The 27,086-nt window shown below is 40.5% G+C and overlaps 1 protein-coding gene across 3 annotated transcripts in view; it reads right to left on the bottom strand.

The window, feature by feature from the left end:
* Positions 1-27,086, bottom strand: part of SORCS3 (sortilin related VPS10 domain containing receptor 3) — a 267,619-nt gene that overhangs the window by 97,704 nt on the left and 142,829 nt on the right. For all 3 annotated transcript variants that reach the window (XM_021536263.4, XM_085582753.1, XM_085582752.1), the window contains 2 exons: positions 25,396-25,554; positions 2,464-2,537 (listed from right to left, as the gene is read on the bottom strand). In XM_021536263.4, coding sequence (XP_021391938.3) covers positions 2,464-2,537; positions 25,396-25,554 — 233 coding nt within the window. The remainder of the gene's footprint in view (positions 1-2,463; positions 2,538-25,395; positions 25,555-27,086) is intronic.

Genomic DNA, 27,086 nt, shown 5'->3' with positions numbered 1-27,086 from the left:
TTTCCAACCTATACTATTTTTTGGTTCTCTGAGCTTCTACTCTGTGAATGTAAGCCACAGAGTAGTGGCTTACATCCCTCTGAAACTTGCAGCTATACCCACTTTCTCTTTTTTAGTGCACTAAAAAGAAATCAACAAATTTCGGAGGCTAAAATGTTTTTTTTCATTTTTTTCTGTACAGATCGTACAAGCCAGAGCTTGCAAGCCATCACAGTTTGCAGCTTTAAAAGGAAAGAAAGGAAAAAGAGAAATCAATCAGCTGAGAGTTATGTTCCACAATTTCAATACCTCTTATCCCTGCACTATGGATTGTTTCAAATCCCTCCCACTGTAGGAAAAACCTGATTCACTCTCTTGGGAAGCTTATTCTCTGTGGGACTCTGCTGTTTCTGAGTGGAATAAAGATTTCTAAGTCTATGTCTTATGAGTTTTAACTACAGAAGACTTGTACATTTCCTAAGAGAAAAAGACACCTGAAACACAGACATTATGTAATGCACTGCTAAAAAACAGCGTTCAAGTCATGCAGCAAAAGACAATGAAAAAAGAGGTAGACCGTGGAAAATAATACACATTAGGGTGTCAAATAGACAAACAGGCAATTTCCATTAATCATTATTATTTGGAAGTAGAAAATAAGGCACAACATCACAACTTGTCCTTTAAAAAGAGGTTCTGCTTTTCTTCCCAAGTCAGTTTAGCCCTTGCACTTTATCCCCTAAGAAAACCTCTCCCCTAAGCCCACTTGTGTGATTTGAAGGATAGGGTAAAATTATTCCAAGGACCAGCTATTCTGCTCTACAGAAGGATACACCTGGAGAGGATCCACACTGGACTTTGTCATGTGCACCCAGCATGAATAGTGAGATCAAAGGATTTTTGATAGTTAGGTTAATCATCCACCTGCCACCAGAACCAGGAGAGAAAAACAAATTCCTTTCCTACATTATGGAATTGTCCTCTGTCCTCTGCTCAGGATAGTGATCCTCGTGTCTGCTCAACAAACATAGGCAGGGACTCCAAAGACAGATGGGCAGGGGATATTCACAGCTGTTTAGCTGATTGGACAGAAAACACAGGTCCCCTTGAGAATCTCTGTATTTTAAAGAATTAAGCCAGTCTGTCTGTAGCATGGACAGACAAGGTTCTAGACCATTGATATATTTTGCAGGTCTGTGTGACTTAGGAACCTTAAAACTTTCTTTCCTCAGTGTTCAAAATCTTCTCACACTCTCCAGATTCCCCAGGGACACTAAGGGAAATCTCTAGACCTGGGGCCAAAAAGTCAATGTTTTAAATGTTGGAGTCTAAAGATGTTTAGAGAGATTTCCAGAAGCATGTAGATAATTTGAAATGAGGAGTCTACCTCCACTGCAAGGTGTGGAAATACTGAAAATACAATCTATAGGTATTTTATGCCTGATACCATGGGCTTTCAATGAGGTGCAAAAATTTCTATGAGAATTTGATTCTAAGATATATAGACATAGATATGTATCATGCTTTGTAACTGGGAGTAAATTTTTAAGTTTTTCAAGTCCTTTTTTATTTTTAACATTCCAAAATGTGACCCTCTAATTTCTTATTACAATCTTTTTGGGTCTTAAGGACCAGACACTTTTTTTAGCTATGCACAGATTCTGTAAATTCTACACATTCACACACACCCCATCATCTGGCACATAGTAAGTACAGCATTAAGAATCTGATTCAAGCCCCAAATCCTAAATTCAACTACAGAAAAACTAGACTTTTCTTTTTCTCTCTAAAAGTCAATTCTGGAACCTTCACATGGTGCAGGGAAGTTTGGAAAAGAGGTATCTGAGATGGCTGAGCCTGGAGATAGGAACTAAATTTGTTTCATCATCTGATTTTTAAGACACCCTTCCAATTTGAAGGGTTGACACTTTGGAAATGAGAAGGAATTGAGTCACAAAGCAGATTTTTAGCAAACTGCAGATCTTGGGCTTTCACTAGTCACTATAATAAAACTGACTCCTCAGAGAGAGATTTAAAGCAGAGTGAATCATCCCTTCTCACCAAGATTACATAAGGAGACTGGTCAGAGTGGCTGGCTCTGCACAAAGACTGTGTTCTAGGCTAAAGTAACTCTCTGAAGGGCTGAAAAATAGGAAGTCTAATGGTTACAGGTTTGTCACTGAGGCACTGGGCAGCTTCTCTGTTACTCTAAGCAGGTGTACAGTGAAGAAGCAGGAGTTTTGCAATTATCAAACGACTTGTATTTCTCTGTAAAAGACACCACATTTTATCAGACAAGAAGTACAAACACAGGGAGTATTGCACTGTAAGGTATGTTCTATGGACTGAATTTATAGCATTAATGATGAAAAAAACCAAGGGTATACTTCATGCTCAAGTAAAGCAACCAATCCCTTCAAGTTAGATGCCCTTCTCCCCTCCATGACCTGCCCAAAACAAGCCAAGCCAGTGGCCCTAACTCACCAGTAAAACCTGTTTGGGGTGACCCGCTCATGCATGAGCTGCCATTTTCTTCCAAAGTCCATGGAGCTGTACAGCTGGAAGACAGAGAGAGAAAGAACAAATTTTGAGGAAAAAGAAGGAAGACTGTTGCTAGATAAAGTGTCAAAATCAGCTAAGATTAAAGAACATTAATGGGTCATTCACAATAATTATACACAATTATTGATCACCCTCACTGCCAGGGGAGGCTAACAAGGCAATATCTTCCCTTTACTCTTAAACCAGACTGGGCTCCTGAGAATCAAAAGCAGGTTGTCTCTTCCCAAACTTGTCAAACAACTTTGTGCTTCCAAATTTCAGCTGTCAACACATTAACTTTTACTGCCATATAACAAAGCTGGCCATTCCCCTGGCTTTTTTTGCTTAATAGGAAGCAGGTGACATGCGAGTTCCTAGTATCAAATAGAATGTAAACAAATCAACATGACTCTGATGAGGTAGTGACTCCATACTCAAGGTCATGCCATGATTTGTTTTTATGGAATGAATCAGTTCTCTTTTGTATTGAAAAGTAAATTGCTCCTAATTTATATTTTCTAATATTGAGAACGAGGTCTATATTTTCAGGTAAGTTAGAAATCAACCTGCTCACTAGTTAAACATCAAAAATAGTGACATGACTCTTTTTGGAAGCCAGATTTTCAATATAATGATTTTTTTGAGTCTTTCTGGTTAAGAAATGACACAGCTGTAATGTAACCAAATTTCCATGCAGCTCCACACTGAGTTTCAGACATATGTTTGCTTCATATATAGTCTGCTTAATACCACAAACACCATTCTCCATGTAATTATTTTCTTATCCACAAAGCATCCTCTCACAATCAAAACATATATAAGCTCCTTTTCTCCAACTATGAGCAAATTTGGTTTTTCAGAGAAAAAATATGCTTTGAAAAATAACTACTATGCTTTACCACTAGATCACAGAGAACTAACTATCAGGCAGCATTTTGATCAGTATTTCAAATAAATTTCATCTGATATATATTCTGGCTTAACAAAACAAGGGTTGATTGCCAGTTAAGGAGGTAGATAAGAGAACCAAAAAAACTTCAATGTTTGTAATAGCCAAATGTAAGTCCCTAATGGGAAAATGCTATCATTTGAGCATGAGATTCTGAATTGCATTTGATTTAAGTAACTGAATTTGCAAATTGTAGGCAGGTCCATGTTCAGATTGGAAGAGTTCACAACCTAGTGATGTGTCCTGTGGCACCGCTGTGATGGATGGCTAAGAGTGACTGGGAAGATAAACCACATGCGCTCACACTGAATATTGAACAGGCAGAATCTTTGACCACAGAGATGCAGCAGCCACATCAGAGCTGGACCATAGATCAATTTAGAAAGATGATTGGAAAGGGCTGTTTGAGCAGTGTCCAAAGCCTGAGGCAGTTAATTAATTCTTGCTATGTTTGTACTCAACTACACAACCAAATCACTGTATAGTCAGCAAAAGAAAGTCAGAAACTGATATTCAGACTCCATCAAGTATCTAATGCAACTGATATGTGTAGAGACAAAAGAATCAGGCCTTTGCATTTATGCCATCAGGAATGCCAGTCTGGCCAGAAAGAGCTCAAGCTGCCAGTAAAACACATACAGAGGAAAGATATGAAGTGCATCCCTCAATCTTCATGTCAGAAAGGACTCCAATTTTGTAAACTTCAGCCAACATCACTGAGCTTGTTGTAAGAAAGATTTTCTGCCCCATGTTCTTCAGGAGATCAGATATTATCTGAATATTCTAATTTGGCCATATTTCTTTAGCACTGTCTATAGATAAGGTGAAATACTGCATTTAAAGTCCAAAACAGCCAGACTTCCTCTACTTTTCAGGTGATTGCCTAAAAAAATATGATAGAGTTGCCTGCCTCATAAGGAATTCTGTGTAGATACAAAACAAAGCAACAAAGCATCACTTGTCTTTTTTATTTAAAGGAGCCAGGAGAAGGGAATTCTAAATTCAAGATTAAGCTTATGAAGTCAGCATCAAAATTAAGATAACTAATTCTCAGAAAATACAGGTTTTTAGAAGCAATAACTGAGAATCCACACTCCAAAGACAAAATTCTACAGTGCTATGACTCTGCCCAGACTTTAGCACAGTTCCTGCCAGGAATATTCCCTGAGTCACTGGATATTGTTTACACATACAAGGACCTCAGCACAGACCGAGTTGCACCAGCTGCATCAAACAACTTGGTTATCCTTTGTGTGTCCTGACTACAGGTGCAACTCAGCCAGACTTCAGGAAACTTAGTCCCAATTAAGTCAGGCTCACAAGCAAGTCCAAGTGGGTCTAGCTTCCTGATTGTATTCTGCAATGGATTAACCATTCTCACCATGAGAGGAAAGGATTAACAACATACAGCCATCTCCTTCGATTCTCTTTTATCTTTTGCCCCTGGTATTTCCTTTTATTGCAGCAGCAGCAGCATAACAGCAGTAGCTATAGAAAGCTCAGCGACATGAAGCACAATCTCTTTCAACCACTCATGTCTCCCAGTGTCTCTTTCAGGGAGCATCCCATTCTGCATCAAGTTAAAAAACAGAGACTAGCTATTGGTCTGGGTTTTTTCTTTCTTTTCTCTTTTAAAGCTCAGACTGACTGATGTCAGAAGGATTAAACTGAACTTGCAGCCTTTATGTGATTTCAGATAAAGAGATAAAGAGGATATTATTCATATCAATAATTTTTATTTATTATTCACCTCCTTATTCTGGGCATTCACTTCAAACTTTAACCAGATGACTGAGTCGTAAAGCTGTATGACAGAACAAATCCCTAAAAGGCCTCTCTAGCCCAGTTCAGTTGTATAGTATTATTTACAGATGCAAATGCAAAGATTAGTGTTGAATAAATAAATAAAACATACAATAAAGTGATTTCTAGTATGCATGAAAATTAAATATATACATATATTTTTGTTTATCTCCCTTCATGGACAAAACAAGCTTTAGAAAAGACAACAACTTTAGTGGCAAGTACAGCAGAATTCAATATAAATTATTTTTTCCTAAGGCTGGGAACTAATCAAAGGAAAAAAAATTATGTAGGTATGGTGCCAAGATTTTTCCATTTTAAAGCTCTGTTCTGGCCCTTCAGTGACAAGTAATCTCTGGGATTTCCACCTCCCAGAGCACTCCAACACAGTGCTTCAAGAGGGGTGGACTCCAGTGTACCATGGGGGTGGTATTGTGAGGGTATGGTCCTTCTGGAACCTCCTTCTGTCATTTGACTTACCCTGATGACTGAAAAATTAAGACCATCATTGGTCTTTATGTTTGTCTGGGCTGGTTTTGTCTCCTGATGCAGCTGAAGAGTGCCATGCAGTGGCCCTGACTCTGCCTCTACTCAGGAGTCTAGTCAGACTATCACAACAGGAAAGGCTGTACCATCAAAAAGGTAAATGGCAAATATTTATCCAAACAGCATCACAATACTCCCCACTCAAGGGCTGTAGCACCCAACATATCACATCCACCAACCCAGCCCTGCGGCTCACCAAGAACACAATCTGTGCAAGGAAAGATTCTGGCAGCCCCAGTGATACCCAACTTTGTTTCACTAAAGGCCAGACCTCAGCTCCTGCTTGTTTTGCTCAGCACAAAGCTGAGTCATAAGGATTTTATGTACCACAGGCAGAATGCTTAGTCTTCAAACTCTAAGAACAGTGGCAACATTTTATTTCACACCAGCATTTTTTCCAAGTAAATTGGCAAGCCCCTTAAAGAAGGAGCTTTATCCCTGGTGTCAGATTCTGTGCCACAAACACAAGCAACATGCCAGAAACACATTCAGAGCTACAGAATTTTAAAGAAAGGAGCTATAGATACACAATGTTGCATGTGAAAAATGTTGGAATTCTCCAGTACAAACTCTCAGGGTGGCACATAATGTTGGCTGGCCTGGAAGACCTTGTTCAGGGCTGTGGGTAATTTGGTTTGGGTGTTTTGTTTATTTTAGCTAAGAGAGCTAGCAAAAAAATAAAGAAAACAAAAAAAAAATAAAGCTTCTCAGAACTGGAACAGCATAGGAAATTGGTCTGCTTTAATTCCAGTTATGGAGAGAGTAGAGAAGATCAAGCAATGAAGGAAACACAGGAAGAGACTCAATCCCCTGGTGTTAGTTATTCATGTCCAAGCTAGTCACCAAGGCTCATTTTTAGACAGGCAAGACACTTCTAAAATTGCTCATTTTTCAAGCCTTAGAATCTTCCACCTCTCCTGACAGACACTAAAAAAGCTCACAAGTGACTAGTGCAGAAGGAGATGACCCCACCAGAGACACATGTTCTGGTTGAGATGGATTTCATGATCTGTCCCCAGGCTGACCTGCTTGCTCTTCATGGGGGAAGCACACAGAAGAATGAAGTTTGAAGGCAAGACCAAGAATACAATATCCTGGGTACACTCCATCACTGCAAGAAGCATGTATAGGTTTCACTTATCAACTGAAAAGCAATAGAAAACAGGCTAAAGAAATTCACAGAGCTTTGATATTTATAGACTTTTATGTATACACATGTGAGAAGGAGGCACCAGGAACATACAAAAAAGTCTATAAGCAAATAAAATAAAATATTATTTCTTGCTATGAAATCAGGTCTATTGACCTGAGAAAACATCTGGTGAGACACTCCATAGTTTTCTGCCTGCCAGTCATCCAAGTATGCAAATTATGTCAGATAAAGTGAGGAAGATCAGCTGAACTACATGCATTTAGAGGAATTTAATTTTGTGTGCATTTATTACACAAAAAACTATACTTCCTCTAGACAATACATACAGCTGATGATGGAAAGATGCATTCAAAATAAATGCATCAGGGTGAGAGTGGGTCTAGTGGTAATAACCTGGCAGCAGCTGACACATTATGGAAGAGGAGGGTCAGATTTGCCTGGTCTGCTTGGCCTCAGAAGAGCAGGATCCCAAGCAGTAGCTCAGATTGCTTACATGAAAAGATGGCTCTGATCCCAGAAAAGTACAAAGCAAACTAGCACCTTCTCAGCCAGAGCTGGTGGGAAAAATCTACAAGATGTGTGCAGGGTTCCTGCCAAAAACTCAAACCGGGGCAGAAGAAAAATAAAATTAGGTCAACATTTCCGTAGGAAATTGGACTGCATGCAAAGGATAACTCAGAAAAGAAAGTCTGTTGCAGGGTCTTAAATTTTTCCTTCATAGAAGGAAAAAAAACATAAGCACTAGAAAAAATTAAAGGCTCAGAAAAAGTTGCAAATTCTCAGAAAATTCCACAGTGTATCTTTTCTCTACACTTCTGTGTTACAGATAAAATTGCAAAAGTAGAAGGGTGTCATCATTAATATTTAAGAAAGGTCATTCCTAGAATGGAAAAACTCACAATACTTTTCAGTCTCTGGAGTACAGAACAGACAAGCCATGCCTGACAGTGGCCAGTTGAACACAGGATAGATTCAGCCATGAAGACAGTTATTGGTACCCCAGAAACACGCCCTACTTCTTTATCACTTCTTTCATCCCTGCTTTTTGAAGGACAGATGGATACCTCTCCCTTTCACGGCACAAACTGTGGGCTCTATGGAAACCCCTTTCTCAGGTTCTCCTGGGAGGCAGGACACGTTTCTTGCAGCACTCAGGTACAGGACTCAGGTCTAAAATACTTCAGTTGTGTGGCTGAAACCAGGTCAGGAGCAACCCTTGCCATGGAAGTGGCTTTACTACCAACAACAGAAACGGCTGCATTCAAGAAAAATTTGGGGTATTCCTCTCTTCTATTCCACTATTCCCCCCAGTCTGGGCCTCAATGAAACGCCCCTGGAGCGTCAAGAGATGCCATTAGAGACACAAAGACTAACATCACTTTCAAGCTGATAAGCAACTCAAGGACTGTCTGTGCTTGCTCTTTCCAGTTCCCCCGAGGGAGTAGCCTATCCTTGCTCCAGTGGTACCAAGATCTGAAACTTGGAAGTGCTTCTGTACCCCTAAATAATGGAAAAAAAGAACTTATCCTTTTCTTCTCTTGTCACAAGCTGCCTGGAAACCACAATTCAGGTAAGGCATCCTTGACAGCTCCACACCAAACAAGCTAAAAATAAATCCTATGTCTCAAGCCAAAAGATTTGTGCAACAGCTTGAGGGGCTGAACTTAGTAGAAAGAAGTCTACCAGCACCAAATTTATGGTCTTTGTTTACACAGAGTAGTAAGAACTAGTAATTGTAATGAAAACAAATGGACCAGTTTATCTCTTTACTTTGATTTCCTTTCCAGGTGATTAAAAGCTGAGTCAAGAGACCTCATTGCAGCCGAAGGTTCTTCTCTAGCATTGCACAGCCAGATTGTCTTAGGTATAAAAAGAGAATATTCCCAGGCTGATGCATGTCTGAGACTCACCAGAGCTGCTCAGTTCCCTACAGATGTTGTACAATAAATGGAAAACTAGAAACAGGCTATTTTGAAAACCAGACAAGACAGAAATTAAATACTAAATACATTTCCATCATCTGTCTCATACAGAGAGAAAAAAAATAGTAAAGGTTTTTGAAGCTGGGAAGTTTTGGGTTTTGTGGGGTTTTTTGTTTGGTTTTTTTTGTTTGTTTGTTTGTTTGTTTGTTTGTTTTTGCATTTTAAGACAAATATTTCACTAACTTTTCAGTAAGACTAGGTCTTCAGGCAAAAGAAACTCAGTCTCCATCCCACCACAGTAAGACACTGGTCAGGGATTTTCTGCACAAAGACCAAATGCTTTGGAAATGTCTGACTTCAGGATGTAATTGTACAGCTCAATTCCAGCCTGGTTTCTAATGAAGCCAGACAAGTTAACATAATGCACTGATGTCATATTTCATGGTTTCATAGTTCAAAAAATGCTTTCATTCAATGGGTCCACTTTAATGGGTCCATTTGCTGAAAGAAAGACTTGGGTCCCTGCTTTGCCACTACATCTCCAAGAAAAGGACAAAAGTAGATTAAACTGGTGAAAAAAAAGTCCATTTAAAAAGCTTCACAATTCACAATTCAATTTTTCTTAAGCCTTATTAGCACCAAACACACTCAGCCAAAAATTTGGCATTTCTGCCAAGAGCAGAGCATCTTTTGCTTTTCTACCCCATGACTGGTTTCTAGTGGAACAGCAAATCCAGATACAGCTGCAACAGGAGCAGTGTCACAAATAGGATCACAAAGAGCTTAAGGTATATTTTAGCCCTGGGTGAAAAACAGGCTCTTTTTTTGTGTTTTTCCTCACCTCCAGAAATGCTAGAGTGGTGCAGAAGGAAGATGAAAAATATTATTTCCATTTTTTTTTCTTAAACTGAAAATCTGGAGAAAAAATATGTTCAATTTGGTCAATCAAAACACATTTCAATCATTTCTAAAGAATTTAGCTTTAGCAATTCACAGATTTCTAAAGAATTTAGCTTTAGCATTTCACAGAAGGTACTATAAATAGAAATGCCATTTTAAGGGAAGGCTAACTTTTCTGATTGCTTATTTATTCCTTTCTCCATGAACTTTTAACTATTTCAAAATCAGCTACAGATTTTGAGGGAGGACTAAAGTAGAGAACAGAAACAAGGGAACAATACTGGGGCCATGAAGAGATCAGAAGGGGATGGAGATGGCAGAGCTGCCTCCTGCTACCAGAGGCTACAAGGTGCACCAGGAGTTATCTTTACCAGAATTTCTTCCACTGGCATCCAATAGGCTCAGCCAGAGGTGGAGGTTTCAGCTTGCTCCTGTTGCCCACAGAGGCTGCTTCAGTCCTTTTTCCCTCAGATCAGCTCTTTAACATTCACAAAAGACTGAATCACCTCTAATGGCTGCTGATTTTCTCTGTCCCAAAGCCAGGCTGATCCCTTAGTCCAGTTTCTTCAGCTTAAAAATCATTAGGCATTGTTGGGTCTGAGGTCTGTGCTAATTGGACTCACCAGCCATGTGGATGGAGCCAGTGCTGCTGTGCAGGTCAGCCTGCACTGAGGAGCTCTGTGCCCTCCCAGCCCAACAGGAAAATTTTCTGTGCTCCTGGGGGCTTCACACTGCAGCCCTTTAGAAGTCCCTCCTTACACTCCATCAATGGTTATACTCCAGAAGTTTAACAATAAGGGGAAATAAATGTGAAGCACACGTCTAATGGGAAGATTTTTCATTCAAATGTGCTTTATTGTGTGATATATGCCTTTAATTACAGTGCAAGCATCTGGGTACATTCATTGCTATTACAGACCAATCTTTTATGTTTATTGAGCATAAGACTACAAGGGACAAAGCAGGAGAGGCTGAGGCATTAGCCAAAGTGGGACATAAAGCCACAATCACATGCTTGGCTGTTCTTCTCCTCCTTCCTTTACAAACCCTGTGGCACTATTTGTAGGTTAACCTCTATATTATACTGACCAGGATTTAATGGCAGAGGGATTTTTTCAGATTAGTGGAAGAAATAGATTTCACACCACCAAACCACCTTCTAAATAAGATTTTTCTGATTTATTTCTTCATGTGGAAAAAAACATTTCTGAAAGTGTGTACATGGTCATTAATGAATAGGTTTTGAAACTGCATTTAGAACAGCATTTTTTTCCTGAGATGCAAAAAAACTTCACACATCTTGAAAGAAATATTAGTCTGGTTTCAAGCAGTATGTGTCATTTAGGCAAAATTAAAGCAATGTATTCTGCCCCAGTTTAATCTGTATGTTATTTAACACACACCTGCCACCCATGCAGTTTGCCATTCATCAGCATTTTCACAGACAGGGGTGGGCACTCGAAATAGTTCCCCAGTTTTTGTGACCCAGCACCCTCAGACACTGAGCAGACACACACCTGAACTCATCTCACCCGGGGTGCAGCTGCCCATTCCATTCAGTTCTCATCTCACCTGCTGAAGAGCAGCAAACCTCACAGGTCCTCAGGAGCTGCCCCCACTTCTCAGTGTTGTATTTCTCCACAAAGCCAGAGCTGTCTCTCAGACTGTCCTTACTCTTCTGCTCCATTCCCCCATGAGGGCACTGTGCCCCTCAGCCTGAGGCCATGGCCTCTGTCGGGGTTTTTGGGGCAGAACAAGCATTTATAGGCTGCCACTACACACCTACCTCCATTTCTTTTGGTCATGGATATGCCCCCAGTGCCATCCTGAAAGTCTTCTGGGAAACTACAGTAGATGAACAGATACTGCTTAGGACATGCACACATTCTGCACTTGGAGAAATCCTTCTCTAGTCCACACATATAGCCCATGCTCTCTGCTGCCTGGGACAAAGGGCAAACACTGGAACAAACCAGCCCAGAGAAAAGCCCTCCTTAATTCATGGGAGTATTATGTCCCCCAAAAGAGAACACAGAAGCTGGTCATAGGACAACTCTTGCTGTGAAATAAATTCTATGAGCAAAAAGTTTATAAAAACAAGGTAGAACACTTTAATTCCAGATAGCATTGAAGATGCAGCCTCAGCAAATATTATCTCCAGCTCAAATACCCCAGCTCTTGTACAATTCATTCTTTTAGGCCCTCTCCCTTACTATGCACTTTTCATATCCTGTCCTGTAATGAATCAAGAGGCTTCTGCAAGCTTGAACATATAATAAAGAAAGTTTAATTCCTTTCAGCCTCACTCTCCTGCTCAGCAGCTTGCTCTGGGCTCCACAAGGGGCTCTGCTATCTTGAAGATATTCTCCAGTACTGCTCTTACTATAACACTTGAAATCCAGTGGAGTAATTCAGTTCACTTCTAGCCAGCCAAATTTCTTTTTGACCAGATTCCTTGGCAATCCATGCATTGACAATAGGCAACAACTGAAGGGAAAAGCAGAGCCTGATTATGCAGGCTTCCATATCCACACACACCCAGCCAAGCCAGAGATCACACGCAGGAACAGAAGAGTAAGAGGTCTCATGGAAAATGAGAAATTCCACCCTGCACCTCACAGAGATTCAGTTCATCCCAATCCAAATGTGCACAGGAGACTGTTTACTGGAGGAACCCAAATGAACAGCATCATTGTAAATACCAGCCACCATCAGGAACAATTTAGCTTGACAGCTGGAGGAGAAGCTGTCACTGCACTGAGGCATCACTGCCAGAAAAATCACCAAATGAGAAATCCACATGTTCCAGGGATCCCTCCAGGCTGCTGGGCAGACACCATTTACACTGTCATCTTTGATTCATCCATCACCCAGCTCCTGCAATCAAACTGTGTACCTTTGGAATAAATGAATCGACAACTGCAGATCATGTGAAAAAAAGAAAGCTCTTATCTAGCCTCTCTCAGCAGCTCTCTAGGTTTGTAAATATTCTATGGTGTCTATATTTAAGTCATTTATCCCATTTAATTGAAATTCTAGGTACCTTCAACCCATCTTATGAAGTAGGGTAAAGAAAAAAGCCTCTACAAAGCCCCAGAACTACACAAACTCAATTCAAGGCAACAGCTATAGTCAACAACAACTCACAAAACTTGTTTTAATATCATTTTAATTTCTGATATTAATCTAGGTTCACCATGATGGTACAGTATAACTCATAGTGGAAGGCTGGCCAGGAAAAATAAAGCAGTTTTTTCCATTCTGTCACTAGAGAAAAAGTACAAGTCATCTAGCTAGGGAATATCAAACTCAATTTTGCAGCAGAACTTTCAGACTCATGACATTTGTGCCTCTGTGTATGTGTGCATAACTCATGGATTTGCACTGAGATCTGAGAAAATCAACTGGCCTGAAGCAAGTGCTATGTTAGAGGACAAAACTAGAGTCCTGTTTTGGCAGCAGAACTTTTGATGACAGTGTTGTTCTCTTAATATATGGCAGGAAAGTCCCCTTGAGTCCAGTATATTCTGCTAACATGTTATTTGTACGTGCTTTTAATTTTGAACACTGCAAGTATAAAAGGCTACAAAATCTATATTCAGACAGTTTATGATAGCTGAACCTCTGGCAGAAATGAGTTGACCAAAGTGGGAAGGATCCCATTTTCCTTCTTTTGCACTACAGAATCACAAGGATTTTTATAAAGCTTTAAGTTTTGTTGTTTCTTTGATCAATTGTCCTCCTCTTAAAAATATCACCCTTCATTTTCATGCCTCAGCTCCTCCTTTTATCATACCCACAATACTCCCAATGAACCAAAATTTTACTTCATCATGCTCTAACTTTCATTTTACAGCCATCATAGTCCTATAAAAATCAACTGAACACAAAACTAAATTATTTTATTACTCTGGAAGAAACTCTTGTAACTGTCACAAAACTACTGTGGGGTTTCTAGTGCAAAAATTCAAACCTGCACACAGGTGTGTGCACACCCTACACAAACAGGTCACCATTCTTCCCCCAGACAACCAATATGTACAGACAGCTGAAATATGCACCAAAACACAACTGAAGATCTGCAGCATTTGCAACCATGAATAAAGATACATGTCTTAGAAACAAAAATGACCTGCAGAAGAACAGTGCTGAAATCAGGACATTATGAAAATCTTGGGGATTTTGTTCCTTTTTTTTTTATTAATGGTAAAATTTCTAATGCTATTAACTGTGAGGAGGCATTTGAAAAATGTGGTTTTCAACACTTCCTCAATCCCAGAAGCATCAAGAGAGGACAACTGAAATTATTCACACAGCTCTCTGATTTTTTTTCTCTACCAATCTCATTACTTTGAAAGAACAAATTCATTATTTCTAAACACTTGGGATTGAAGTTCCTGAGGTGCTAAACCAAAAATCCAGGAACTGGCCTTCTCTTTCACTGCTGACACAATAGGCATGAAAAGCTGAAACATTCACTGGATTACCATTAAGCATATGGGACTTTTGAATCATCCATGCCTACTGAGGGGACAGAGGAATTGCAGCTGCTCCTCTGGCACTTTTATTCTGGAGAAAAACTGATTACATGAAGTTTCCATCAGAAGGAAAAAAAAAAAAAAGGTAGAAAAAAAGAGAAAATTAAAAATATATATATATAAGTGAATTTTCATATGTCAAGGTCAAACAAAAGAATTAAGTAGTTGCCTTAACATGAGTAAGAGCTTCCACACAGGCTCTCTGCCCAGGGATTCTGCATGTCTCAGCAGGCACATTTTAGGGGGGAAAAAACCCTGTGCACTGAGAGGCATAAACTACATCTACCTTGTTTTATGTGAGAAAAGAATACCATACATGTTTTCAGGGCAGATCTTCCAGTGATGTTAATCATCATTTCCCTGCTAAAATCAATGGACTCACACTGAATATCAGCTGCTACATCTGTGACTGCACACATCTTTTGTAAAGCACCTCAGGTATGCCATCAGATCAGCACATGGTCCATTTCCCCACTGAAAACAAGCAGGGGAGACAGGGATGGTTTGATGTGATTCAAAAAGGAGAGGCAAGAATAACAGAGAGAAGCCTGTTTGCAAAGAGCAATCCATGAAAAAACATACAAACTTCTAGCACTACATAAACCTGTTTCACATAATAGATACAAAGTGATTCAAAATTAAATGCATGAACTTTTTAATAGATGGCTGTGCCACGACATAAAAGAAGGATCCTCTCTGCCTTGTGGCCCATTTACAGCACCTGCTGATGAGAAATTCTCACACAGGGTACCCACCCCAACCACACTGGAAGTTCTGCCAGGAAATATCAGCTCCTGCCTGCTGCCTTCTGGAGTTTCTCTTTCTTTGTCCCTCAGATATCCATCTCTCAACCGAATAAAAGGACTCTGATTTCAGGAAGCTGAAACGCCCCTGCCTTAGGGGTAGAACAGAGAGCAAGGGCCAGCCTGCCATTTCCAGACCTGCCATTCCTGCTCCTGAGTGCAAGCTCAAGTCCAGCACACAGAAATGCAGCTCTCTGGAAGCACCCTCACAGGCTGCCCCTCTTCCTGGGTGCTGCTGCTTAACAAACCAACATGTTTGTACTGACTGTACCTTCACCCCTCACCATCATCCATCCGGCTGGCTGCCTCAAGGAAAAGAAAAACAAAGGTTGCAAACTCCTTCTTTGCTTGCACATCATGTTTGCTCTCTTCTCCAGGGTGAGGGTCATCATTAGAATCTGTAGGCATGATAACAGGAACTAGGAAACTTAATTCTTTTTGCTGTTTTGATCATATTGGAATTGTACCCCATGTAATCTGTTTTGCACACATCCAGACAGCAGGGTTGGTTTCAAGTCCCCTAATCTCAGGTAATATAGCAAATTGTTACATCTCAGCAAAGGAAATTACTTCCTTGACACTCAGCAGAGGCCTCGTCAATACAAATGAGTCCAAGGTACAATTTACCTCATCCCAAAAGAGTCACCTCCATTTGCTTCCAGAAATCAATCAACACCATTCAGTAGATCACCATCAGCTACAATGTGGAGCCAAGACACCCAATGCAGGCTTACATTGCTACATTTTAGATCTCCACAGTCAGGCAAAATAAATCATGCCCCTGGTGTTCTTCAGCCTTCTTCACTCCTTCATTTTTATTCCCATCTGCTATATTTATAACCACTCTTCACCCCACTTAGGCTCCAGATAAAATCAATATACAGCCATGATTTAGCATGGCCCAGGAACAAGCCACAGGATCCTTGCTCTGTTACACAATAAACTAGGTTGCTCCAGCAGAAGAGCACATTTAAGCATCAAATGTGTCTCGCTCCATTTATCTCTATATTTTCCTTTTCAAAGTAAAACCTGCTCATGAAGTGTCTATAACATAAATAACAAGCAATAGGAAAGTCTGTTCTGGCTAAATCAAGTTTCACAAGCCGTTACTTTCTCTTTGCCACCACAAATCATCACAAGCCCAAAGTTCAGTATTTTGCCAGGACAAAATTCATTGGGCATTTCTGAAGTAGAGCCAAGGTTGCATAATTTAATTTCCCATCTCCTATTAAAACTGCCAGGCCTACCATAATCAGAATGATAAATGTAGAGTCATACGTCTTCTTTCTGACGGTAATGCCCATCAATACTTCAAATGCAAACAATTGTGACATCTGACTTTATAAAAATTACCTGGTGCACCAACACCACTTAATTAAATTTTAAAAATGCTTTTGTTACGTTTAATGAATGATATATTATACTGCAATGAAACATGCAGCAATACAAATACCAACAATGCCAACAATTAAGGCTCACTTCACTTACGGCAATTGACAACACAAGTGCTCCTCACTTCATTCAGCTTGTGCATTCCAAATGAACTGGTTAGCAAAAAGGGTGCTTCTTTGCTAATGAGTTTTGTAATCAAGGCATCTATTTTAATTTCAAATTGGCTAGATTGGGGGAAATTGCTGAACTAAATGACTGGTTCTAATTAGGATCATAAAAATATTCATCATGCTGCAGAATTAGCGCAAGGTCTTGATTTACTGACATTTGCATATAGCTTTAGTTTAGGAGTGGAAAAAACCTCCTGATAAATTGTCTTCCTTTTAATGAATTGAACAAACACTATATCTGTTTTAGTTGTCCTTTCATTTAAAGGCACTGATACATATTCATGATTTGTAAATGAAGTTAAGTGATTTCAATTCTTCAGTTCATTATCATATTGAAGAAGAGACTTCTGTAAATTGCTTTTAAGTATTCCCAATTTCAAGGGTTTGGTCTGGGGTTTGGTTCTTTATGTTTGGTTTGTGTTTTTCTAACTTTACTGACATTTCAATTTATATGTTTGATGGAGTCCTGCCTGCTTGGGAGAGCTGCTGGCAGGTGGCTTGTCCAGCAACACAGACACATGATATGTTTGTAGAACCTGATGTTCTCAGAAGAGTATTCAAAAGGCAAGGAGATGAAAGGCTTATTTGTGGCTAAGTCATGGGAACAGGACTCTATCTGTGCTCAGTTTCTGATTTTGTTATCAGCCTCAGTGGTAGTTAGGCAGTGAAACACTTTAATGACCTCTGCCTGAATACACTAGAGATACTCAGGGGACACCACTTGGTCAGCCTCATGTTTAATTGCAAGCACTCTCAGGCAGGGATTGCTTCTTAATATGAATGTGCAATACAATGGACCAGTCAGTATGGTAGAGATTTCTATGAGCAATTACTATAATATGGCTTGTATTAAACATGAAACACTATGTGCTCCTTTACAGGTGGGCAACATGCTCACGTTATTTCCTTCCTCAGTATGGTAGGCCTGTAGGACTAACTGTTATTATGGCAGATTCCTCAGTCTCTTTCCCTTTGGGATGAAGAAAAGAATGCAGTAGGCATGCCTCCAGCTTCGCTCTGTGGGTTGCTAAAATGTCATGATTGATGCAAGATAAATCTGAAAGCTGAGCATTGTATCCATAGGACTGGAATCACAGGCATTGTGCTCTTCAGATATCAATGAACCATGATGAGAAACTAGCCCTGGTGTGTTCTCTCACATCATGCAATGAAATGGTGATTCTACCACAAGGATCCATGCAGGAGCAGAAAGAACTTACTTTCCTCATTAAAAGTAATGTTCACATCTTGCTAAGAAAAGCTGTGTTTTACCTAAGAGGTGCAGTCCTGAGCTGTTGTTGATGAAAGGAGTAGTTACTCACACTTTTAACAACTTCTGACAACTACAATTACATTTAAATTCCAGGAGCAGAAGTGCTGCTGAGGAGCAGGTAACAGGTCTGGGTGCCTGCTGATTTATATCAAAATGAGATGTGAGGCAGACACCAACCTGCCTCTCCTCATCAGCCCCATACCTCAGTTCCTAAGGAAAGAAAACCCACAGGCCTGGGCCAGAGTCACATCTCACTGCAGACATGCAGCAACTCTCACTGCTTAATTTCAGCACGTCTGCAGTAGCAGCTGCTATCCTGGAGTCACATTTCCAACATTAGGAGTTAACTCAAAGTTCCATAGCCTCACCCAAACACAGCCCTGAACCCCCCATGTGCCTTCAAGGGCACAAAAGTCTGAGACCAAGGAGCCCTTACTGGAGGCATTCAAGACAGGACTGGACTGGTGCTAGATAATCACATCTAGGCTCCCTTTCCCATGAAAGGCTGGACCAGATGATCTGTTGAGATCCCTTTCAAATTGGATTGTTCAAGTGTCTGTGAAAAGAGCTCACCACAAAGAATCCCAAAGATGAATGACTGCTTGGAATAAGGTGCCTATATTCCTGAAGAAACTCCCCCTGGATTTCTCTGGCAGCACCCTGCCCAACTGCACACTGTCAAAAAAAGCTCCAACCAAAAAACCCCAGCCTTAGCTGCCTTACTGCCCCATGTCATACTGGCAGACTGGGCCCAAATTCATGGGAGTATTTTACCTGGAGCAGAGACACTGTCTTCATGGCTCTGGTTTGTGTCTAGCATATTCGAAAAAATTAGAAAAAAATTTAAAAATAAAACCTAACAAACCTTCTCACATAGTCCCAGTCTTATCTGTGATTTTTTTTTTTTTGATAAATTCAGCAGTGTCTAGTCAAGATAGTCAAGGCCGTGACATGCACTGCATCCAATTTTCAGATGATAACATGCCACATCTCCCACACCAAAGGAAACTCCCCAGTCAGACCTGATACTGTCTGCCCTGTGCAACTTGGTGATACAGCAAAATGTTATCTTTCACCTCTTATTTATCACCTCATTCGAAGAGATAATGAGACACCCACTTTCTTTTGTTCACTTTCTGCTGAAGATTAAGCTCTGTGGAGGGAGAAGCCACTGATTGCCAAACTTCTTGTTTATCCAGTGTTTTCAAATTTGTAATGGTGTAGCTGGGGAATTTAAATTGGTGTATTACTGGATTATTCTGCCTTTTACCTATTCCCAGCAGGCTCCAAATCACAGTTTAGTTTGTAAGGAAGAAGTGGAATTCTACCATGTTGCATACCTGGGTTTTTTCTCTTAACAATAGTGATTTGAAATAATTTAAATATCTCTCTCCTATTAACTGATATTTTCTCTTTTAAACAAATTGTATTTTTTAAATTATCTTTTTTAAAAATATATTTATGCAAGAGAGTTTTGCATGTTGTTCTGAAAGTTTCAATGTCATTCTGAGAGAAACTTCATGGAGCTGCAAAATCCCTTCCATTTCTACCTCCAGACTCATCCATTCCCCACAGAGGTATCAGAGTGTGGGAAGTTTTGCCTATTGAGAATTAGTTGGTTTCTTGAATAAATGAGACAAATAATCAGACACTCAGCATATTAGCATCAGAAATGTAAAACCAACTCAAGATATTCCTCCCCAGTCACTGTGAATGGCAGCAATGACATCTGTACCTTAAGCTTGTGTTGGGAGATTTTAAGCTTTCTCAGCATTCCAAAGAGCAGCTCCCCACACTTTCCAACAGGCAATATTGCACCTCTTTCATATCTTCCCCTTCCCACCACATTTTGATCCAAGGATTGTTTAAAATTGCATCTTACATATTTTCTGCAAATACCCACAAAAACTGGAGTCTGCAGGCTCATTTCCACTTTGTGCTGGGTGATTTATCCAAGTGTTAACATGGACACTCCCTGTGAGAGCCAGTCTGACCTGCAGCAAATTGTCTGTAACATTTACATAGTGTCCACCTTCTGCTAAAGGCCACTTAAGGGGGCCATTAACAGAATCAACACGTACATACATCAGATTGCACTATTTTACCAATAAAGTAGACACAAACACACAAAGCTACTGCGAAGAGATCCAGGATTTTCAACTCACAAGATGCATTTAATTTCCCAGGACCTGATAGTTATAAAATGTTACATGGCAATGTCACAGGGGGCAATAGTAAACCCACACAGGTTTGCTTAAAGCCCTGTAAAAATTCCTCCAGCCTGTGCTTTATACACTGTGAGAAGACATCAGGGTCTATGAACCTGCTACATGTTCATGCCCACACACAGATTTCTTGGCTCAGCCCTGCTGCATTTATGTGGTGATATAGGAGAGTTAGCAAAGCAGAGGAGGGTCCTAATTGGCCATAAAAATTAAGAACAGGAACAGATATGCTGCGTTGGCTCATACCGAGGAAGTATCCTCAATAACTCCTTGGATACTACAGAGAGAAAACAAACGGTGGTAACTGTGATTTAGCCTTAAATCAACAAAGTAACCAGCAGCCACACAGTGATATATCTTTCAGAAAGCCTGCTGAACTCCATCTCTCTCAGTCTTCTGGGAATTGCCTTAACCAGGAAAAAGCAGGACAATACCTATGTGGGAGTGGTAATAAAAGCATTTGCGACTGAACTGTTTTTATATTATTTCACTTCATAGAAGTGGTAATACCACAATGTCTTTGGCTTTCTCAACATAAAGTCATATTTCAAGGAGCAGTTCTGTGGGGAAGACATGGGCTCCTCCTCTCAAAGAAGGTCACAGAATATGGAATAGACTTTCTAAAACATCAGCTTGGAAGAGAAAATAATTCTGTTAAGAGAACATTCAAAATGTGTTGGGATTTTTTAGTTGGTTGTTCATGTCTTTAACCAACTGGATAAATACCTTAACATTGTTGTCAACTGTGCAGAAATTAGCTAAAAACAAGGAGGGATGTTTAAGATAAAACAATCATTATAAAAAAGGCTTGAATCACAGCCATGGAACAGTAAGTCAGAAGACCTTAGAGGAAAACTATTTAATCCAAAGTACTGACTATTTGTATTTCATTCCAAAACTTTGATATTGTTTTCAATTTTTATAAACAAAACAATTTAAAAATATTTTTATCTAGGCAGTTACTGAAGCCATTACTTGCTGGGATATGAACTGTCCCTATTTGATTTCATTTTACTGTGTGGAACATACTAAGCAAAATGGGTTTCCAGGTTCATCATTCTCATTGATTGCCAAGTTGACCACAGCTTGCTTAAAACACCACATTATTATTTTTAATTGAAAGAAAACTAATAAGAAAAATATTAATCTGAAATATGTATTTTAATCTAAGATATTAAATTATTTTTTCCAATTTGCTTACACATTTACAGTTATAAGAGGATGGATTAGATCTTCCCTTAATAGTTTCTGCTGCTGGGAGTCAAATTGTATGTACTTGATTTGTTTTCAGAGTTACATTTGCATTTTTAAATCTGTCCCTAAAGGAGTCATTAAAATAGAATTTAAGGGTCAAACACACTTCTAAAACTTAGAGAGGTAGAAGAATATGGTGTCCTACTGTAGCAGTGGCTGCACTGCAGAGCATACAGCAAGTCACCTTCCTTGTCATAGTATCAGTGGATGAATATTAGCCACAGGTTGCAGGCTAATGATAAACTTTCTATTTTATTGCCCTCTCATACATCAAATCAGAAGTACTTCAGAGCAGCTTTATCCCCAAAAAATGGACATAGGAATTGAGAAAGCAAGCACTATTTGATGCAGCTCCTCCTGTTTTTCACCAGGCAACTTCATGCTGCTTTGCAGGAAAATGGGCACAAAAACCAAGGACAGAGGAGCGTGAGCAGAACTAGGCTGCAGCTGGACAATGAACCCCTGCCAGCGTGGCATCCCTTTGGATAACCACCTCATGACTGTGAGCACCACTGCAGCCTCTCTAGACACTTATTTCAGAAGCTCTTGCTCTCTCTTTTCAGGTGAGCAGCAGAGAGATGAAATGGTCATTGCCATTTCCATAACCACATCTAGGAGAGAAGGCATGGCACAGTAGAGTGGGAAGCTGTGAGATCCAGATCTGGCTTCTAGAGAAAAAGAGAGAGAACAACCACAACAATCTTACAAAGATGCAAAAGACATGATGAATATTCTTAAGTATATGGGACTTAAAGCCTAAAAATACTTTATTCTTGCATTGGCCTGAGAGAAGGACAAGGCTGTCCTCTGGTTCCCACTCAGCTGTGGCAGTGCCCTTGTTTCCAGACATGCATTACACTGGCCTCTCAGAAGGCTTCAGCTGGGGATTCCCATGGCATTGCTGTCACACTCAGAGCACTGCCCATATCTCAGTATCAGCTGTGACTGCAGTGAAGCTGGTGATGCTGAGTCAGTGACAGCTCTTTCAGAACTCTTCCTAACCCAAGACATGGCTCAGCACAATCTATACCTCAGTTGTGTTAAGCAAACATTTCAGCTGGGGAAAGCACTGCTCCATTGTTCCATTCCAGGACCCACACTGACCCAGCACTTCAGGCCATCCTTCTGAGCAGAGGAGGAAAGCATGGCTTTGAATGCAAATGCAGACATAAAGGAAAAGCCTGAACTTGGCATTGCTCCATTTCCACTTGACCAACAAGCTATAGACCAATTCATCTTTACTCTTACACTTTGAACAATTTTATTTGGTTTCTGGGATAAAATGCAAGCAGTTTCAGGGTGCTTCTAGCTCAATTCATTTTTCTTGTCTTTCTCAATGGCAGAAGACAGCAGCTGAGGTATGCACAAAGATGCATTTGTCTGAAGGAGCAGAAGCAAAAATACTCCTGGCCTGCTATTGCTGTAGTGGATCAGGGGAGCATCAGTACCACTGCACAATCACATGTGCCTCCTTTTGATTTCTCTCTTTCCAATGACTAACATCAAAAAAAGATTGCAAAGCTCTACAAGTAGAAGTACAGTGCTTCAACCCAAGAGCAGATGCTCTGCACTCACTGCAGATGGATCTCTTCAAAAAGGCACACTCAGGATGTCTCATCTGGCTTCTCACATACATGACCACCTCATCAGATGCCTGTTTCTTCCAAGCCTGTCTGTATAAACACCAGGATCATGCAAAATCATTACCTCCAGTTTAAAAGGAGCATCAAGACATTTTGTAACATCAAATAAATAGATTGGTCTTTTCAGCCTACTTCAAAATCCCTGTTACACTGATCCTCTGAGTGTAGAAAACTATTTGACATTTGACTAACTCCTTCATACACTAAAGACTTGATACTATGAAAGGAGTGTGTTTACAATAGCTTTGCTCTTGCAAATGTCACTCAAGAATCATCAGTAGTACAGCAACAAAACACCTGGTGCCTGCCACAGCATTCTTTTAGCAAGTGGGAAGCAGAGTAACAGGAAATTATTTGGTTATATTCTCAGTAACTAGTTTGGCAACAACTTGCACTAGCCTTCCAAAAGAAATTCTCAAATAGAGAGGCACAGCATTTTAGCTATATCGTTCCTATAGCTGGGATGAGAGACTTTCTAGTTTAGAAATCTTCAAGAATAACTGCAGAAATTGAAAATCACACCCTTGCATCTGACAGGTAAACACATGTGTTTGGTTTGTGTGGAAAGGTTTTCATAGCAGGGAGGAGGCTACAGGGGTGGCTTCCAAGAAAAGCTGCAAGAAGCTGTCCAAGAAAGCCAAGAGCAGCCAGCTCTGGGATGGACCCACTGCTGGCCCAGCTCAAACCCATCAGCGGCAGTGGCAGCACCTCGGGGATAAATTATTCATGGAGTGAGGGGCAGAAACAGATTGACAGCTCCAGCCAGAGAGGAGTGAGAATACGTGAGAGAAACAGCACTGCAGACACCAAGGTCAGGGAAGGAAGAGGAGGAGGTGCTGCAGCTGCTGGAGCAGAGATTGCAGCTCACAGGGAAGGCCACGCTGAGGCAGGCTGAGCCCTTTCCCCATGGCAGGACAGGGGAAGGTGAGCCCACAGGGGACCCATACTGGAAGTCTGTTCCTGAAGTCTTCATGCTATGAAGAGATCCACGGTGGGACAATTCATGAAGAACTGCAGCCTGTGGAAAGGACTCACATTGGAAAAGTTTGTGAAGAGCTGACTCCAGTGGGAGGGGCACCATGCTGGAGCAGGGAAAGGGTGTGAGGAGTGCTTCCCTGAGGAAGAAGAGGCAGACAACATGTGATGAATTGACCACAGCCCCCATGTTGTGTCCCGCTTTGCTGCTGGGATGCAGAAAAAAAGAGAAAATTGTGAGCAAAATTGAGCCTGGGAAGAAGGGAGAAGTGATAGAAAGGTATTTTAAGATTTAGTTTTTACTTCTCATTACTCTATTCTTATTTGATACAGTAGGGTAGGATAAAGTAAAGTAGAGTATTGATAGGTAATAAATTCAATTAATTTCTCCAGCTGAGTGTGATTTTCCCATGATAACTGCTGAGTGATCTCTCCCTGCCTTTATTTCAACCCACAGACCTTTCATTGTATTTTCTGCCCCTGTCCAGCTGAGGAGGGGAGTGACCAAGTAGCCTTGATGGACACCTGGCATCTAGCCAGGGTCAACCCACCACAGTGAGGAAAACTTAGTGGTTATTCAGCATGTTTTTGTTTTCCAGAGTCTAGGGATGACAGAAACTTAGGAAAGATAAAAGCCTAGCAAGTTTTAAACTCTGTATAATGTGTAACTTGATCATCCTGTCTGTGCCTCAGCTTTGGGCTGTAGTGGGGGCTGCTGCTTCAGAACTGAAGCACACATCTCCTGACCACAGCACTTCAGTAGCACACTGCTCCTGCTCTGCTCAGCACCTTTCAGACAGGTGAGTGCTGTAAGAGAAAACCTGCTGAGGACAAAGTAACAGACTGGAGATCTGTCACTCACAGAAGGCATTGCAAAGAGGCTTAGCAGTGGCACAGAGGAGCTTGTCACCAGTTGCTGCTCCCTAACTTCCAGTTTGCAAGCAGAATGAGCACCCTCAATGCCAGCTGCTACAGACCAGCTCAGCCTGAGTGCTCCATCCTCAGAGACAGCACAGAAATCAGCGCCTACGAATCAATAGATTCTTAGAGCAGCTCCATATGTCATGTCAAATCTCTAATTCTTTTCATCTTTCATAGTATCACCACTACTGAAGTTTCCACACCCATCATGATCACACTAATACTCAGCTCCTTTTAACAAACTGGCTTTGGAGTCACTGCGTGGTTTTTGAGCACTTTTAAACCTGCAAAGTGAGAACAGCAAAGCATACTATAAATTCTTCCTCATCTCTGAGAAGGAGCAGTTCTAGACAATATCCCCTTCAACTCCTGGCTCAAAATCATTGAAACATTAAATCAATTGCTTACCTTTTGATCCAGACTGTAGGCCAAGATCCACTCCTCCTGCTTGGGGTGGAAGAGCAAGCTCTGGATATAGAAATTCAAACGGTACTTCTGATAGGTAGCTCCTTCATCAGAGCTGATGAGGATACTGCTCTCAATCTCTGGATCACTAAGAAGCATGATCTAAATAGAAAAATGGAGGGAAAGTGTTAATGGAAAAGTGAAAGTGAACATCATTAAGAGCAAGGTCATACAGCACTGACTCCTATCAGATGTATTCAGAACATCACTCAAGAGTATAGCATCCCATAGAATTAGAATGGGGTTTTAGTATTTCAGTTTACTTTTCTTTGGCAACTCATTTGCTGATTTGAGCTATTCAATTTTTTTTTTTTTTTCATTTTATCTGGATAAATTCAGAAAACCCAGCAAGAAAGAAAAATTCCATGTATCAAAGTTGAATTTGGCTGGGTATAGGAACTTCAGGCAGCCATACCAGGCTTTCCTGGAGTATTTTCTGTCTACTACCTCTCTCACCCCATGTGAAATCCTCTCTCCAAAAGTAAACAGAGTATTCCTGAGATTTAAGGTTCATTGCTTGGCAGCTTGCAGTGCTATGAATGAGAGCATCACCTCCCTGGAAACACAGAATGCCTTCCTGGACCAGCTGCTGGCGTCTGGGTATAGTTCACATGCACATGTGCAAACACTGACACGATTTCATATGTCACACTCCCAATTTGTACAGTAAGAGACATTCATTCAGTCAGTGAAAACATAATTTTCTCCAAGCACAGGAAAGTGCATGACCTCAATTTTTACAGGGAGGAAAACACTTCCGAGCCTCTAATTTTAATTAGAAAATTATTACCAATATTTTAAAACTGGTTGATTCCACACTATCAGATGGCAAGCTTTACATAAACGCTATCAAGAAAAATGTTGTGGAAACATTAACACCATCTTATTAACATCTGGAGAAAACTACTTCACATTAAAGCAAATACCAGTACCATAAAATAAAGGCAAACAGTGGGAAATAAATTAGAGCTGTTCTAAACACAGCAGGTTGTTGATACAGCAGCTGAATCAAATATAGAAACTGTCTTTTAGCAGGAAAACACATCTAGGAATGGCCTTTTTTAGCCCACTGCAGAATGAATGATCAGCTAGCTGAGATCCACTGAATTTTGGGTTTTGTCCACACTGACTTCTCTTATCCAGCTTCATAGATCTCCAGCTTCAAGACTACAATAGGGAAATACATATAATTTTGACAGCAAATATCAGTTACAAGGAATGGTATGTTAGGCCTTCATCAAGCAAAAAATTTCAGTGCTTGTTTTATCTTAAGTACCTCATTAACTCCATGAAGTCACCAAGGGAAAGGGAGTATAATGTAAATGGCTTCTGATCCTTTCCATTAAGAAATGAAAAACTGAAGTAGAAGTGAACATTTTCCCAGAGTGAAGCCATCTGTATGAATCCAGCTTGATGTCAAAGTGCCTTCAACATTCCCCACATACACCCAGCCCCAAAATCAATCTCTAGCCATTCCCATGGGAAGCCAAGTCCTGAAGCAGTGCACTTGCACTGTGCTCTGGTGCATGGGCTGGGGAATGAGAAACATTCCCACATGGAAGTGATATCCTGGGAATTAGCTTGAGAAGAGACCTCCAAGTTCTCCACTCTAAAGGATGCTTTGGTACATTTCT

The sequence above is a fragment of the Lonchura striata genome, chromosome 6 (genome assembly GCF_050655825.1).
Source record: "Lonchura striata isolate lonStrDom1 chromosome 6, ASM5065582v1, whole genome shotgun sequence".
NCBI classification, from domain to species: Eukaryota; Metazoa; Chordata; class Aves; order Passeriformes; family Estrildidae; genus Lonchura; species Lonchura striata.
The sequence above is the reverse complement of the archived record's forward strand: the minus strand, read 5'-3'. Positions and strand labels throughout refer to the sequence as shown.